The sequence below is a fragment of the Vigna umbellata genome, chromosome 2, assembly GCF_029865625.1.
Source record: "Vigna umbellata cultivar VRB3 chromosome 2, Vumbellata_1.0, whole genome shotgun sequence".
NCBI lineage: Eukaryota > Viridiplantae > Streptophyta > Magnoliopsida > Fabales > Fabaceae > Vigna > Vigna umbellata.
This window is the reverse complement of record NC_142166.1, coordinates 10,013,890-10,032,145: the sequence shown is the minus strand read 5'-3', so window position 1 is coordinate 10,032,145 and position 18,256 is coordinate 10,013,890. Positions and strand designations below refer to the sequence as shown.

Here is an 18,256-nt window from a genome sequence, read left to right as displayed (position 1 = left end):
AATTCATCCTGACCAAAGCCAATGAAGATGCATTGCCTTGTCTTCACATCCAACTTGGATCTTTCATCCTTTGGAACATGAACAAATGCTTTACAACCGAAGACACGCAAATGATCATAAGTAACATTCTTGCCAAATCAAATCTTGTCTGGCACCTCAGAGTTCAAAGCGTCTGCAGGACTTAGATTAATAACATGCACTGCTGTAAACAATGCCTCACCCCAAAAATACTTAGGCAATTTTGCTTCAGAAAGCATACACCTAACTCTTTCAATCAATGTCCTGTTCATCCTCTCTGCTAAACCACTCAACTGAGGAGTTTTGGGAGGAGTCTTCTCATGTGCAATACCATACTATCTTCAATAAGCATCAAATGGTCCACAATATTCACCACCATTGTCAGTACAAATGCGCTTCAGCTTCTTGCCTGACTGTCTCTCAACCAAAACATGAAATTATTTAAACTTGTCCAACATCTCCTATACCAGAGGACACAATTAGGCAAATAAGACAGGAGTGGACAACTTATCTTTTGCAAAGATGAAGCTAGGAACACTTCTATTTGCTGTTGAACATTACTTAGGTTTAGTTTAATTTTATATTTTGATAGTTTTGGTATTGGATTGTTTTTTAGATTAATTAGAACTTTCTTTAGTTGAAACGCATATATATATATATATATATATATATATATATATATATATATATATATATATATATATATATATATATATATATATATATATATATATATATATATATATATATATATATTATAGTATACTGTTCTGGGACAATTTTCTGTTTTTCAGGTGTGGTTTTATTGTAAAAATAAATTAATTTAAAAAAAAATAGTAAACGTCTGTTAATGTCATGTCCGACGTCTATAGACGTCTGTCAGTACACAAACAGACGTCCAATGAGTTACAATGGACAAAACGTTCCAGGTCTATAGACGTCGGACACAAATACATCCAACGTCTATATAGACGTATGGTGTATACAGTCCGACGTCCCATTAACGTCACCTACAAAGACGTGGGTCGGGATCTGACGTTAAAAGGCCAAAATAACATACGTTAAAAAGTCCTTTCTGCACTAGTGAATGTTGCACCTTCTTTTAGTTATATTATAAACAAGAAAACACTACTCAAATATAAGCACAATAATGTGCAATCAAAATAATTGAGAAAAAAAAATTGTGTTTGCTTAGCATAATTTGTTTTAGAATGTTGTTGAGATGATTAATTTTCTTATGTGTATAACAATACATTAGATATTTAATATATTTACATGATTAAATATAAAATTTATTTTTATTTTCAGTTTTGTGTAAAAAAAATAATTTGTGATTACAACTTAATGCAAATATTAGTCATTGATTTTTATTAAATAATTTTAGAGAGTCTTAGTCAAATGACTTAGAATGTCTAATATTCCTACAACTTCATATAAATTAGAACAAACATGAACATAACAATAGCTTGCAATGACAAGTTCATATTTAGTTTTACCAAAGTTGAACAAATTGAGACAATCTAGTATTTTTAAACTAAGTATAGATATGGTGTTCAACCTCATAAGAAGTATAGAGACAAGAAAAGATGAATTATTAGTAATGTGAAGGGCCTTATACAAAGTCATTGTTGTAACTCATAAAAAATTGTTCTTTATATCACTCTGATTTTTCTTTTTTTTAGTTTCATTAATTACTCTTAAAAAAAACTATTATTTTAGATTATGTAAAAAACTGTTATTTTAAGACATACCAATCACTATGATTTTCCTTACAATATTTTCTAAATGATAAAAGTTATTTTCAAATACAAATGCTACCATGATTTTAAAATCATTCTCAAATACAAAGAGAATAAAGTTTTTATAATAAATAAATTTTTACTACATTAATAAGAATTCAATGTTTTATTGTTATCATACAATGAAAGAAATAAATATAATTGATTATATTTAACAATTTAATTAATTATATTATAAATATTAATAAAATATTTATGATAATTAATTATATTTTTAACGTGATAAATTACTTCGTAAATATTATATTTATATGTATAAGTGTGTTAAAAGGGATAATTCATTATATTTATGTAAATACAATAAAATATTTATATTTTATTAATATAATGTAAATAAATAATTAACATAAAAATATTACAATAATAAATACAAAAAATAAAATAAAATAAATTATTTACTTTTATGAAGTTAATTATTTTAATATTTAGTAAATAATTTTATATGTATTTTTAAATTTAATTACTTAAATTGTGAATTAAATTTATTATAATTTAATTCTTTTAAAGCAATATGTGAAAAAAAACTATACATAATATGCAATTAATTGATTAAATAAATTAAATTTTAATTTTAAAATAATTTTAACTATTATTTTAATTTAATAAAATAATTATTTTATAATTAATTTTCTTTCAATTTTAGTTCTATAATTATTATTAAATTATAGTAAAAGATATTTTGGTAATTTCTCATAACCCTAAATAAATTTAAATATATTAGATTAGATCAAATCAATTATAAACTATTGAATTATTTTGTTTCAGATTGTATTTTCTTTATCTGTGTGCAAGCAATTTCAATCTTTAGTTTTTTTTTCTCTTTCCAATACCAGCAAAAACATAAATAATTTTTTTCATGTATCTAATATCTAATTAATACTAGCTCATGGTTGAAGACAGGTTGCATTAAAAATTTTGCATAGCGCATGTTGTAATATCCTGAATATGAACTGTTATTTATATGGTGCGGTTTGTCGAGGCAGGAGGTATCAATGTCGGATGTGTTAAATTCCAACTACCAGCTAATGTTGTTAGTGTTTGGTCTCTTTCAACTCTGTTCTAAGAATCTCTTACATATTCCTATTCGGTAGTTTAATCACACTCGAATATCCCAAGGAAGGGAATTATGACTCAAGATGTATTAATTTTTAACTTCACATCACTCCTTAAATTATGATATGCATATATTATTTATTTATTTATTTATTATTTTCTTTTTTTTAATAAATTATATAGTTTATAAATTTATAATTCTTATTTTCTTTTTAAATATATATTAAAAGTATTAATATTGTATCTTATTTTAATAACATACCACTGCTTAAAAAAATATCACATTCTAATACTTAAAAAATAGATTACTCAAAAAAAAAAATATATATATATATATATAACATTAATATAATTATCCAAAATATAATTATAATATTAAAAATATATATTGCTCATATACAAGATAACGTTATACTAATAAAAAACATAAAAAGATTTTTTAAAGAAAAAATTTATATATTCAGATAAATTTAATTTTATACTATTGTAATATTCTCGTCTTGTACTCGATTAACTACTACATCATATTCATACTATTAAATAATCATTACAAATAAAAAAATACATAAATAAAAATAAACAGAAAAAAAAACGTTAATGCAAAAAAGATATGATAAGATATTGTCACACTTACATGTTTATAAGTATTAATTATTTTAAAACATTATCATTAAAATATAGCTAAGGATATATTAATAATTAGATATGTAATACAATTAATTTTTATAATTTTTACTTATATCAATTATATTTATTATAAATTTATTTATTTATTTCAATTCACTTTCTCAAAATAAGTTCATCTTTTTTATTATCTTTACTTGTTCTTCTTTTCTTCTTCCTCAACTATTCAAGAGAGAGAACTCTTTATTTTTTATTTCTTTTCTTCTTACCTCAGACTACACAAAGAGAGAGAAAACTCTTTAATTAGGTGTAAAAAGGTAAAAGCCTTTTTTAATAAGAGTGTATTCATTGTTTTAAAAAATTACTTATAAAATAATCTACAAGCGCTATTTTTAAAATAAAAAAAATCATAATGTATCTTATTTTATTTCCTAAAATAAATTACTAACTCATTTTGGCCCTATCGTATTCTTCCTTGTTTTCTCTTTATTATTATATGACATTATATACAAAATGTATACAAGTTTTATTGTTTTCAAGAGCTTGTTTAACAACCATGATTCAATCAACAATTGGAAAGTACTTTTACCCTTTTTCTTTTCATATATAAAAGTTAATATCAATCATTATTATCATCCGGTTACTCGAAATTTTATACCACCTATTTATAATAAATAGATTAAAGAATTAGATCAGATGAGTGAGCAATGATGCATTAAGAAATTCATTTAAACACATAAGTTTATTAAATTGACTAATTATTAAGTAATTGTTAGATAAATATGATTAGTTTAATGACTAAAAAGGAAGGGGGCAATCCAATCCAATGAAGAAAGAAAAGATGAAATGATATTGGTTGTGGTAGTTGGGTTGGGTTGGTATAATGAGTGTTTAACATAATTTAGGTTTTTTGGAAAAAATAGACATATTTGCATGATTAGAATGTTGTTGGTTATTTGGTGAAAGTTGAGAGTTTGATATGTTTGTATTCCATGAAGCAATGATTTATGAGAAAATAAGGAGGGTGAAACTGTCCTATGTATGTGTCTTTCTTCATCATATGCATCCTTCTTGTGTCTGTCCCTTTCCTTTTATATTTAACAATCTACCTACTCAACAACCTCGCGTGCGTCTCTGTCTGTAAAGACACCTCAAAATCACATTCTCAACTATACAATTTTCCCTCTATTTAGATATATTTTAAATATTTTTAAAAAATAAACCGTGAGAAAATTGATTTTTAGTACTTTTTGAGAATTTGAGGAATAATTTTTGAATTCGAAAGGGAATAAAGAGAGGCTACGCTTCCCAATATTTAGTTAAGAGTATAGACAGGTGGTGATCTTGTATGACTTAAAAATTTATCCATGAAAGTGACCTGACAGCATCATTTCTTGCTCAGTATTCGGAACATAAAAGATAAACTTTTCACCTTCTTTGCACACATTTCAATTTCAAAATTATGGTTGACATTAATGCTTCTATAACGGACGTACATAAGACAAGACTTTCTCATACACCTGAAAACTTTTATATTAATGTTCAAACACCACCCGCAATTACAACATAATTCTAAATCATATTAATGTTTCTAAATTAATTTCATTTAAGTTCAAAATATACCTTAAATAAATAAAATGAGAGATAAGTTGACCATTTTTTTAACACATGCATCGAGCATTTTACAGCTCATCGTGTTTAAAGAGCTGTATGAAAGTTATGATAAAAGCTGATGCTATTCCATTAATGCTGTACCATCCTCTGTGAGCATAAAAAACCAAGATGCTATTTATGCTATTTTCCTTTTATTTTAATACGACAAAAGTTACACATTTGAGTACACAGGATAAGGTCTAAATTAGATAATCCCTTTATGGAGTGAGTCAAAACAACATCAAAGTTTTGTTCTTTTTTTGTGATTAATGTAAAATAATAAAACATTTTTTTTGTTTTTATTAAAAACGTGTTAGATAACAATAATTGTTTCATTCATAATAATAAAGGAACATCATTTAATCAATATAAACTTTATCCAATGTGAAAACATTACTATCTAACATGTTTAGTAAAAATAATAAAAATCACTTATTATTTTTATATTAATTACAATATCTTTACTAATGATAAAATCTCACCTTTCTTAACACATTATTTTACTTTTTCTTTCAAATTTTTTATATAAAAAAAAAAAATCCTATGTACATTTGTGATTGATGGTTGATGTTAGAACCGATCTTTTTGGTAGTCAATATGCTGTCAACATGAATGTAAGTACAATAGTAGTCCATCTTAACGTCAACCTTTGTATAAAGGGTTAATTGTATAAACGATTCCACCATTCTAATATTTTGCAGCAAAGAAGAAAAATAGAAACAGTTCTTCTTGGAAAGTGGAACACGGAACTCCTCTTTTTAATACGCAGTCACAAAAAGACAAGAGTTTCCAAATGCCAAATGTGACTGCTCACAGTTATGCTGACTCAAATTGAAGGCAGAATTAAAACTTTGGGTGTGATTCATATAGGTATTTGATGGCTTCGATGAAAGCATATTCCTCCTACATTTTCATCCATTTACTTTCCTTTCTTTTTCATATAATATAAAACCCATTGCTATCATCACTGCATTCATGATGGTCCACACAACCTACACCTGTACACTCGTTTTTCTTTCTTTCTCTTTCCTCATCATGACTCTAACCAATGCACTTTCCACATCTCAAAGTATTTTAACCTTGAGAAATCCGTAGACATTAATTTGTTGACCTTCGTTTCGGAAAAGGTTGCTTTATGGTACACTCTGTCACATTCTAAATGGATAATATGACATAACTTAGTCATAATAAACCTCAAATCGCTTCTAAAATCTTAATTTCTGGATAAATATCATAGTTTACGTTTTACAATTTATCAAAAGGAAAGAGAAAAGGGCCCCAGAAAAAACATTTTGTTTTTGTTTCTTTCCCTGTTCGGTGAAAAGGACATGTGAATGCGCATATATGAAAAGAGCCATATGACAAAAAGTATACAATCTCGTAAAGTAATGTTAAAATAACTTTTTTTTTCTCTGCAATTTTCTCATCAATGAAAAGCGTAATTAGTAGGATCACATGAGTTCATATAAGCTCTCATGAGGATCACATTGGGATAATTATTGTATCCCTTTAATTTACACCCACAGATTCTCTCAACTATAATAATATTTATTGGTGGAGATGTCACAACATAAGTGTAACTAACGGGGAAAAAACATAGAAACAAAAACTGCTAAATTCAATGCATGGTAGCTTAATTGGTCATAAATTGACTTGTGGTAATTGTGTCCTTGGTAGTGAGAAAAAACATGTAAGAAGGCTTAATCTGTGTTATGATAATTAATGACATTTGGGCAGAGCTGTTTTTCCTTAACTATTTACATTTGAGAGTCAGAAGTAGTCAAAACGATGGTGAGTGATCTGAAAGGGTTGATCCTTGTCTTTGTTGCTTAGTTTCTGTAACAAAACTCTACGCCTAATGTTGTTGAAATCAGCGTGGAAATCAGGTGGTTTAACTGATCTAATCAGAGCCCAGTTGACTCCCTTGAAGAACTCGTGCCGCTTGATCTCAACCGAGCCCATGCAGCACCCGATTCTCTTCTTTGGGTTCTTCACCAAGAGCTTGCTGATGAGGTCTTGAACCTTCGCCGTCTCTTCATACTCCCTGCTGCTACTCACTGCAATTCTAGGGAAAGTGAAGGGCTGCTTCAGAATGTTGGTCAGTGTTTTCTCGTTGTTCTCACCTTTGAAGGGTGTTTTCCCATACAACATTTCATACAAGAAAACCCCATAAGTCCACCAATCCACTGCACTACCATGTCCTTGCCCAGAAATCACTTCGGGTGCCAAGTACTCATGCGTTCCCACAAATGACTTGGACCTTGCATCGATGGGCTCTGCCACCATCTCTGTGTCGACCTCACACACCTCCACATTTTCCCTTATAACTGTTGTCACCTTCTTCTTTCTCTTGCTTGAGCCAGAGAAACATGATTGCATGGGTGCAGCACACGATGATGTTCTTGTCTTCGCACTGCCTTCTGATCTGGTTTTGCTTCTCAACAGCTTTGGAACCACCTCGCATCTCAGACACAGATCAAAATCCGATAGCATAATGTGACCGTCCTCCCTCACCAGCACGTTCTCCGGCTTCAAGTCCCTGTACACTATGCCCTTCATGTGCAGATACTCCAGTGCCACCAGTGTCTCCGCTGCATAAAACCTGCATTTCTTTTTCATCTTAGTTAACCAATTCAGAAAACATTTTTTATATTTTTCAAAACCTTTTTTGCTTATTTTAATGTTGTATTTTATAAAACTAAATACCAAAGTGAGTTTTGTAATGAAAAAAAGGACATTTAATTAGAACGTTGTTAGCGAAAACCAAGGAAACATGTAATATTACTGTCATACTTAGTTGACGAGATGGTAAAGCGTTTTTCGGGGAGGCGTTGGCGAGCGGAGAACAGGTCTCCACCGGGGCAAAAGTCCATGACGAAGCAAGAGTAATGAGAGGCATCAAACGCAGCGTATAGAGTAGGCAAGAAGGGGTGGTCCATCATGGCCAGAATCTCCTTCTCCATCTCCGCTCGGTGAAGCTTCTTCCGTATGGCAAGCGCCTCTCTATCCACCACCTTCATGGCGTAGAGGCACTGCGGCAACCCCATCACCGGGTTCCGTATCTGGCAGAGGTACACGTTCCCGATGTCGCCGCTGCCGAGCCGCCGCAGCAGACGGAAGTGGTCGAGGCCGATGGCGCCGGTGTGGAGGCGGAGGCGGCGAATGGCCTCGCATGCAGCCCTTGAGGTGGTCTCGGCGGTGGAAAGGGAAAGGGAGGTGCGGTTGGCGCGGCGGAAGCTAAAGGTGCTGAGCCAGCTGCGAGAGGAGTCCGGTGCGGTTAGCGAGGAACAGTTGCTGTCGTTGTCGGAGGATTCGTCTCGGTTGGTGGAGGCCATGGAAGACATGGTGGTAGGAACATGTAAGTGCCTTTTGGTGGGGCTTGTGATGAGAAGGAGCTTCACATTACCGTTTTATATATGTATACAGCACCACTCACACTTGCTTTCGCAGTATCACCAACTGTCACCAATTTTTCTTTTCTAGAATCAACTAAAAAACAAATAAAAAATAAAATACAGAATATTTGGTTTTATTATAGTTACAAGAGTTAAAACAAAATTAAAAAATAAGTTTTTTTTTATACGATCCAGTCCTATTTTTTATGAATTTGAATATTCGAAAGACACAACTAAAATCAATTAGAAAAAAAAAACTCAGAATAGTTAATAGTTCTGCCATTTAATCAAAAGAAAATTTTTTGTTTTTCAACAAAATATATGCAAAAAAAATCTTAAAACCGATAAATCGAAAGTACTGAAATAAACGTTAAAATATATTTTGATAATAATTTTAACTTCATTTTTAAATTATTCTTTTACTCTATGAATAATACTAATTTATTCAATTGTGACGACTTTTATTGTTAATACAAATTTTATATCCATCGTTATATTTTTCATTTTTGTATAATGACATATTTTTATTAAAATATTTAATAAGTAAACAAAAACATTGAATTAAAATTTTATTTAAAAAATAGTTTTAAGTATATATCGAATTGAATTTGTGAGGGCCTGAAAAAAAAAATTATAAGGCCATTGGACCTAGATGGAGGCAACCAGGCCCAGACTAAGGGAATCTGACCTTAGCAGGGGTCTTTCCCAAAAGCCAAAGCCCCATTTCTATTTTTCCTTTCTTACTCTAAAAAGAAACTCTTGCCCTAAAGGTTTTCTCTGCCTTCTCTCTAGATACTCTGAACCTGGAACCATAGAAAGTTGATTCTGGTGCTGCCTAAGTGTCTGTGGAGTAGGGGGTTTCGTTTCCAGAGAACAATTTCTTGTTCCGACCGGTAAGTTTCCTTTTCCCCTTCTCTTTCACTGTTCTAGAACCTAGGACATGCGAATTTGCTAGGTTCACGTACCTTGTACGTTTTCCTTCCATTCTCTGTCTATTTGAGCTCTAAGAGCTATGTTTTATCACCAATATGGTGATTTGTAGGTTCTGTCAAGTTCCGCTCTGTGTGGAGGGTACTGTTAGGGAACTCCAGTAGGATATACTGCTCATCTTCAAGGTAAGGGGAGCTAGTTATTTTAGTTGAAATTAATTTATGAGATATATGCATGTTAAGTCCTGAATTGGTGTGTTGATTTAAACTGTTATGTACTGTTGAGTTATATTTTGTGGTGAGCATATTGATTTGTATCTGCTGGATGTGTGGAAGTTGTGTAACCATAATGTTCTGAACATGATTTGACTTGGATATATTGGTTAGTTGTACTATTTTGTTGAAGGGGTTTGGAGTATGTAATGGGGTTATGTGATTAGTAAGTAGGTGTAGAGGTACTGTTTAAGGTTACTATGAGGGGATGAGTGATAAATATATATATATAATTGGGTATTTGATGTCTAGAACAATGTAGGACAGTTCTAATAAATTAGACAAATCATAACTTGTTAAAAACCTTTCTTTGTTGGTAGGATAGAGGGGGCTTAAAAACCTGAGTTGGCACATCCCTGATCATAGAGCAGCCCTGGCCTGGTCCAATACGTTGTGACTAGTCATATGTGCTAGCGCCGAAGGTGAGTCTGATGCGTTCAGACATCTGAACCCTCTCCGGTGACCAATTTGGGGGAAAGTAAGATGAAAATTAGACAAGTAGTTTACCAAATAAGAACTCTGGGAAATAGTTAGAATGGACAGTGAGTGGATACACGTATTGTTTCAGGTTGGTTACGGTGAAGTGAGGGGAGTTAGATTTATTTCTTAGTTTCAGGTTGAAATAAATTGTGTCTGATGCAAGTCTGGGAAGAAGGGGATGAAAAAAATGGGGTTTCTGGAAATCTGGTGTTTCTGCATAATTCTGCAAAATTCTGCAGAATTCTGCAGAACGCGTGTTCGTCCAATTGCTAGACCAATTTAGCGTTCGGCCAAAATGTCATGAGCGTTCGGTCTTGTGCCCTGCGAGCGAGAGTTAGCGTTCGTCCTTGGGTATGTGTCAGGAATCAGTTAGCGTTCGTCCATTGGAATGTGTTAGTGATAATTTAGCGTTCGTCCTTGAGCCAGTGTTAGTGATCAGTTAGCGTTCGTCCTAGTGATGTTAGCGTTCGGTCTTGATCATGTGTTAAGTGATAATAGCGTTCGGTCTTATACTCTCAGGTAGCAAGTGTTAGCGTTCGTCCTAGTGATAGTAGCGTTTTGTATTGGTACATTAGTGACGATTAGCGTTCGTTCTCGATGAGGTTCGTCCCCAGGTACTTTTCATAGGTAGCGTTCGGTCATGATGAGGCTGGATATTTGAGCGTTCGTCCAAACAGTACGCGATCCATTATGATGTTCGGTTTTAGCGTTCGGCCAATTTTGTTCAGTTTAATATGGCGTTCGGTTTTAGCGTTCGGCCAATTGTGTTCAATCTAATGGTGTTCGGTTTGAGCGTTCGTCCTAGCATGGTTGATCTCACAGAGTTCGTGCAAGTAGTGTTCGGTTCCAGGTTCCTTACTCTTGGGTTGAGTTAAATGTGTAACATGTTTGGAATGTATACTGTAACACTACAAGAAAAAGGCCATTTACATACCAATTATTACATACGGATCTAAATCTGTATATAATAAAACTATTACATACGGATATTATGTACGGATGTTAAAAAATAATAAAAAATTAAAAATTTAACCCTAAGTGAAAACCTAATAGCCTGAGAATTAATTGAAAAGTTCTCGAGCCATTCCCAGCTTTCCCTCTCATCTCTTTTGCTCTGAGCTTTCTCTCTCATCTCTTTCGCTCTGAGCTTTCCCTCTCTTCTCTTTCCCTTTCGATCACAAACCATCGTCACGTGTTTTTCGTTAATGAGGTTTCGAGAAAGGGAATGGGATCGCGGTGCCGTTGAGGGCCCTCGTGCTCCGGTCTAACCGAGGGTTTGGATCGACGGCCGTTGCATAGTGCTACTACAAGGATGACGAGAAGAGGAGTGTGCGACACACGGCATGCTTGACACACAGGGTTGCAAGCCGAAGCGTGGAGTGTAATGGGTGATGATAGGGAAGCCTGGAGCTGGGAGGAACCTCTTAGCGTAGAGGCTCTCGAAGGTTCTAGAAGTTCCTCACATTTCCATGGCTATGCTCTTCAGCCAGAACCTCAACCCTTGCTCCTACCTCTATCACCAACGAGCAAATGCCTTAGATCATGGAAAACTTGTCCCAGAGGAAAATACTCTTTTATGACCATCACGCTTCGTTCTTTTTGCACTCACGGTCACGCTAACAAAGTTCCTTCATCTAGTAAGTAATCCCTTTCTTCTTTGATTCATAAATCCCTAAAATTGCAAAACTCGAAAACCCTAATTTGTTTCTTCTTTCTTCCTATTGCACGTAACGATATGTGGTGTAGTTCGGAAGACGTTGTTCCATTGTTACCAGATATCGATTGAGGCGAGGGTGTTGCATTTTGAAAACATTCGAAGTGGTAGTAAGGTATGTTTCGGTGATATTTGTTTTCTCACGAGGTTTTTGTTATGTTGTTTTGTTCATCATTCTCTCTGACCTGGTTTGGACATGTTCTTAGGTCTTAATGGATTAATTAGTGGGCATTCAGGAGCCTAACTTTGTGCAATTGACCAAGTCGATGGATTCATCCTTATTTGCAAACACGATATGCAGGTAAGGAGTTTTATGTGGAGTTAACATGTTCAGTGGCTAGCCTTATTTGTGGTATTTATTGGCACTTCAGGTTTTTACTGTTATATTGGTAACTATTTCCTAATGAGTTGACCATTGTTGTTACAAGTAAAAGTATACCATGCTTGGAAGTGAAACCCACCTGTTGTTAGCATTCCATGAGAAAGAAAGTAGAGATTTGTGTTTTTCATGAATGAGAAATTAATGAAGAAACAAAAGAAAACTTTATCCTAGAAGCTAATTTGGCAAAGTAACCTTTCATTACTAGTATTCATACTCTTTTTTGTACCCTGCTGTATTTTACTAATAAGACAAGAAATTTACCATAGTGATTCATAAGTTAATTTGTATCTATGAGATTTTGAATCCTAATTTTGGAGATTTTAATGATTTGATGATCTCAATTCCTGCTAATGGACATGACAATTGGTTTGCTTATGTGATTTCATAATCGACCAAGGTGCAGGGTATGCTTAGATATGCATAAACAAGTTCAATTTTCTTCAATGTGACATATGATTACAGGCTATATACAGGGAGAATATCAAATAAAAGTAACTAAAAGTGCCCTGGCCTTGTTGCTAACCAGCAGGTACAATGAATTGGGAAAAATACATGTCCATGGCCAAATCTGCATGTATTGGTTAGGGATCACTTGTAACACAAATCTTCATGAACTAGTTGAAAATTAAAGTACCAAAGCTTATCAACTTTAAGCTGACTGTTAACTTTTCTTCCAGGATATTACTTCTAGCTCTTTTGATTGCAAAATTGGCTTTCTTATGGAAATCTCATCTATTAGAGAATTACCTGATATGGTAAGAATTATGAATAACTCATGTAAATAATGATATTTGAATATGAGAATAACTTTTCTTTTGTTGTTTATCTGTCTTTATGGGCCATTGTTAGCCTAATTATTTTGACACATGTTCTTTTGTTTCTTTTGGAGGTTGATAAAAAGATGATTGTAAAAAAGAGGAAAAATTATGCTATTTTTACGAACTAGAAAAATAATGAATTAAACCTACAATATTAAAATAAAAATAATGAAGTTGTATTTTATTAATTTTTTTCTTGTTCATCCTTTTTGCTAATGCTACTAAAAGTTTAATGAATAGACAAAGAAAATTAAGATAATGGGAGTGAATATAAGGTACCACCGTCTCCATTCCAACTTCAATAGGATTCTGGGCCAAAATTTGAAAAAAATCATGTATTATTATTTATAAAAGTAATAAAAGTATTTCATGATGGAATAGTTGCATTTCTCTTTCTTTTTAGATAAAATGTTTGATTATACATTTTAATTCTTTTCTCCTTTAACAATGTGTTATTAATATGTTAAAAGTTATAGATTTCATTTGCAATTAAATGACTTTATTACTTTTTTTTCCAATATTGGTTTGACTGTAATTATTGTTTTTTAATTAAAGACTACTCGCTGTTAACTTTTCAATTGGAATAAAGTTTCATTCAAAGTTGCCACTTTCACAGATACTTGTTTTCTCAGCAGGAACGAACCCAAGGGTGTTTGTGGTGTATTGCCATGTTCTTGCAACCATTGTAATTGCTCTAATAACTTATTTGTCACAGTATTCATCATGACCTCTCACTCCCATTTCTACTACCCTTCAATCTCAGCTCATGTCTTCACTTTCTTTTTCCTTTCACAGCAGAAATTCTTGCTCCTATTACTTTGATATTTTAATTTGATATTTTTGTAGGAATTTATTTAATTTAATATTTTTATGGGAATTAAAGTTGGCAACGCTATTGTCAAGCAGTTGGTGAGTACTTTTTTGTGAGTTTCCACTCAATATATATTTGTAGATAGCTATGCTTACAAATGTTACTACTGTGAACTGTAGGATGATCTCAGTTGCCAATGTTGTTCCATTATGGTGTGTTTCAATATTTCTTTTGTTGTTTCATCTGTACCTAATTTCATTATTAGAGATGTGCTAGTCCAACTATATGTGCTTCGATATATCTGGAGATTCTCTTGGTATCAGGGGTAGGTATCCAATTGAACATGGTTTTTGGTTTGTGAAATTTTATCGATTTGCATTTTCACTCTTTGGACCTAAATGAGTTTGATCTTGTTCTGTAGGTGAAACCTGATGACATATGTTCCCAAGTTGGTTTATGTTCCGCCAAAAGGATTCAATCTAAGAGGTCAGAAATGTCTATGGATCTTTTATATAGATGTCTCTACTTTCTGCTTCCCTTGCAAGTCTACTATAGTTATGTCATTTCTTATCCCCTCCCTTTGTTTTCAGATTCCATCAAGCTTGAAGAAGGTCTTCCACCCAATAATTTTTTGTGCAACATTTGTAGAGCTAGCAACAATTGTTTCATAGTTTCTTTATGAGTAGAGCTTGATTATATTTTAGGTGTAAATTATAGTTTAGTTAATATTCAATTCTATATTGTACAAGGGCTGGTTTGTTTTGAATTCTATTTATAAAGTCTTTCAATAAAATTTTTATGTTTTAATTATTTGTTTTAAGCATAATTATATATTATAAATTCTTTACATTTGTTAAAAGTTGAAACTAATAGCAATAACCTTATATAATATTATATTTGTAAGTTTTTTTTGTTTATTTTAAAGCTTTCTGTTTTTTATAAATATTTTTTTTTCTCTATTTTATGTTACATACGGATTTATCCGTATGTAAAAGAAAATTATTTTTTTGATATATTATATACGGATATTATATACGGATATATCCGTATATAAGTTACATACGGATATATCCGTATATAAATTACATACGGTTTTGTCCGTATATAAGTTACATACGGATATATCCGTATATAATTTATATACGGATAAATCCGTATATAATTTAGCTACGATAGTTTTATATACGGATTTTTATCCGTATGTAAGCCGTATGTAATCAAGTGTTATATACGGATTTTGGGTGTTATATACGGATTTTGATGGTATGTAATTTAATTTTTTCTTGTAGTGTAATTTGATTTATGTGACAGTATGTGAATGCATGAGATATGTTTAAATTATTGTGATAATATGCTCGTGAATGTAAATGTAGAATTTGAGTATGAGTTGGACATCTCGGGGAGAGATGGATGAAAGTGATATGTGGGGTGTTGTTGATGTTCTGTATAACTGTATGGAGCTTTGAACTGGTATGTCTATCCCTACACTCGAAGCATTGTTCATACTCAGATAGAGGAGAACAGTGTAAGTGGTGAGAGTAGAGGGAGGTCCTCGTCTATAGTCTTAGAGTTTAGACATAGACAGATTGGGGGATTTACCTTGCATAGTGTTGGGGAGTGCCAACTGAACTACACAAGTGCAAAGACGACCAATAGTTCGACAGTTATACTAATCCGGATTGAGTCACGTGAGTGTTGGAGTCATGGTTTAAAGTGTTATGTATTAACTGTTTTATATGTACTAAGCATGATGATTATTAAGTGATTGAACAGTATGATTATTGCTTGTTTATCTAGCTCACCCTTGCTTCTGTGTTGGGTAGTTCTTGTGTATGTTTTCTTTGCGATGATCATCCTCTTGGATGGGAGCAGATGTTGGTGAGGAGATACCTTTAATTTGGAGCAAGAGCTAGAGGAGAATGATGCTGCTGCACAGTCTACTTAGGATTTAGATATTTAGACCTTTGGATATTAAATACTCTAAATTGTTTAAGTTTAACTATGTATTATGTTTTAGATGACTGTAATTTCGTGTTCAAATTGCAAGTCATATTCTAACTGTTCTCTTTATTGGAGATGTTGACTCCTAAATTATATGATGTGGTTGTTATATTTTAGGGTGTCACTGAATTAATTTGATATTATTTTTATAGAATTTAAATTGTTTGAACTTTTGTTTGAGTTGAAAAATATAATTTTAATATAATAAAAAAATTGGAACTTAAAATATAAGAAAATTTATTGGTGATAAAAATTAGAAAGCTTAGATTCTCTCTCTATATATATATATATATTAAAGTTAATATTATAAATATAAATTCATTTTTTTTAATATATTAAAAATTGTTGTTATATTTTCAAATTAATGAATAACGTAAAATGGAAAATTTAAAAGATTACTAAAAACATGGATAACCCAAATATCATTAACATATATGACAACAAAACTGACAAATGGAAATTAAACTGCAAGTAGTATTTCCAAATGTTATCATCAATAAAATCTCATCACAATTCAGTAAGTTTATAATTTATTGAATTTAAAAAAATGTAAGTTACAATCGTTTTCAAAATATATGTTAACACTTGTTTGAATAACTTAAAAAGAAAATAATTTAAATAATTAATTAAATATATTTTAGAAAAAGAAAGAAAGAAAAGCAAGTCAAATTTTGGATAGTGAAAAGTGAATTTAGTCAATTTTGTAACACGGAGTCACAGAACAAAGGCAAAGTTGTGGTCTTTCTATAAACTAAATTAGCTGATTAAATAAAAGGAAAGAGTATAGAAGTTGAGAAATTATGTTTGAATGAGTACAAGTATGTAGAAAGAAAATGGTGATGATGGACTTAAAAGAAATTCTGCAACTCATCATTAGTAAACACCAAAGATCTTTATTTGAGGAGCTATAAGACAGAATTAAAGGGATTCAAGATCATAAAACTAATGTCAAAAGCTCAACAGTGAAAAAATATTCCTTAAAAAATCAATATCGGTGGCGGAAAAAAGCTTAGGATCGAATCGATTTCCAAAGTTTTATGTAAGCCATGGAAAAATATTATGTATGCTTCTTCGTTCGTATCAATTTGATACGAGTTGTATAAAAAGTTATTTAAGTTTAATTTAATTTTATATATCAAGATGATTTTTATTAAATTTAATTTAATTTTATAAAATTAGTTTATAAAATAAAATTTATATTTACATATTAGAAATCTCGCGTAAACTAAAAATAAAACGGATTAATTTGTATACTTGAAAATATGAATTATGAGAAAATTTGGTGAGTTCTTCTCACGTTCTTGTGCCCATGCTACAAAATGAGGCAACCAAAAAGAAAAAAGCAAAGCAACGACAGAGCTTTCGTTGTTGTTTTGAGACATTGGTTCAGTCGTCTGGCCAAATGCTGACGAGTCCACTACGGTTTGTTCTTTCAAAAGTCACAGCCTGAAGGAATGCAAAATGAAAATATCTCTCGCTTCTGTTATATAGAAATTACTTTTAAAAATATTTTAAATTTGTACCACAAATCCACAAATAAAATAAAATGCAGAATAACCGATAAATGGATGTGCTTAACCCATTGAATAATAATAAAAATGGTGAAAAAAAAGGTTACATCTTTCTTTAATATAATCATTGCACACCCTCCATGTCTCATCTTTCTTATTGACCAAAATATATATATTTTTTATTTAAAACATACAAGAATTCGTATTTTGATATGCAGTATTTTGTGTTTCCTTAGTAGGATGTGTATGTTATTGCATGTGATGCTTATTTTTATTATTTAAATTTGTTTAAAGAATAAATTTAACTAAATGATGGAAAAAATAAATAAAATACATTAATTTATAGGGTAAATTCATTTTATCTTTGACGTGAGATCTTTAATAAAATATAATGTATATGATATATTTTGATTTATGATAAATAAGTAATAATTAGACATTCCATCTATTTTGCGAGAGAGAAAAGGTGTATTCGAAGTTGGCGAAGACCGGTTTTACTTAAAGAAGAAAAAGATTGTTTGGGGGCAAAGTACAACTAAAGGACAGAAGATGATTTGTAGTAGACGTGGAAGAGACAGACAGACCCTCGTCATCTGCCGGGAAAGTTGGAATTTTTAATGAAAAAGAAGGAAGAAATTGCGGGGATCCAAATCCGAGTTTCTCGTTGTTTGGTCTAACATATTGTGATATATATTATTCATGGACTAAGAGTCACGTAATAAATAATGATTGAATAAATCAATATAAATAATTTGTTGCGTTTTGAGGATTTCCAAGGTTGTTTTGTTGCCCCAG

The 18,256-nt window shown here is 31.5% G+C and overlaps 1 protein-coding gene and 1 long non-coding RNA gene across 23 annotated transcripts; one reads left to right on the top strand and one right to left on the bottom strand.

The window, feature by feature from the left end:
• Nucleotides 1–6,639: 6,639 nt before the first annotated feature.
• LOC124819788 (protein kinase PINOID 2-like) lies at nucleotides 6,640–8,586 on the bottom strand. Its single transcript, XM_047291364.2, has 2 exons — nucleotides 7,941–8,586; nucleotides 6,640–7,749 (listed from the first exon to the last, which is right to left on the bottom strand). The coding sequence occupies exons 1-2, from the start codon at nucleotides 8,489–8,491 to the stop codon at nucleotides 6,918–6,920; spliced, it is 1,383 nt and encodes a 460-aa protein (XP_047147320.2). The 5' UTR covers nucleotides 8,492–8,586; the 3' UTR covers nucleotides 6,640–6,917.
• Nucleotides 8,587–11,282: 2,696 nt separating this feature from the next.
• LOC124820763 (uncharacterized) lies at nucleotides 11,283–14,756 on the top strand. Of its 22 annotated transcripts, XR_015784093.1 has the most exons (9): nucleotides 11,284–11,861; nucleotides 11,971–12,053; nucleotides 12,145–12,239; nucleotides 12,998–13,075; nucleotides 13,771–13,823; nucleotides 13,985–14,047; nucleotides 14,129–14,274; nucleotides 14,371–14,435; nucleotides 14,540–14,756. It is a non-coding gene; the product is annotated as an uncharacterized LOC124820763 (long non-coding RNA). The 22 variants fall into 22 exon arrangements; XR_015784106.1 differs by adding an exon at nucleotides 12,783–12,900 and having other exon boundaries at nucleotides 11,283–11,861; nucleotides 12,998–14,047; XR_015784108.1 differs by adding an exon at nucleotides 12,724–12,849 and having other exon boundaries at nucleotides 11,283–11,861; nucleotides 12,998–14,047.
• The last annotated feature ends 3,500 nt before the right edge of the window (nucleotides 14,757–18,256 follow it).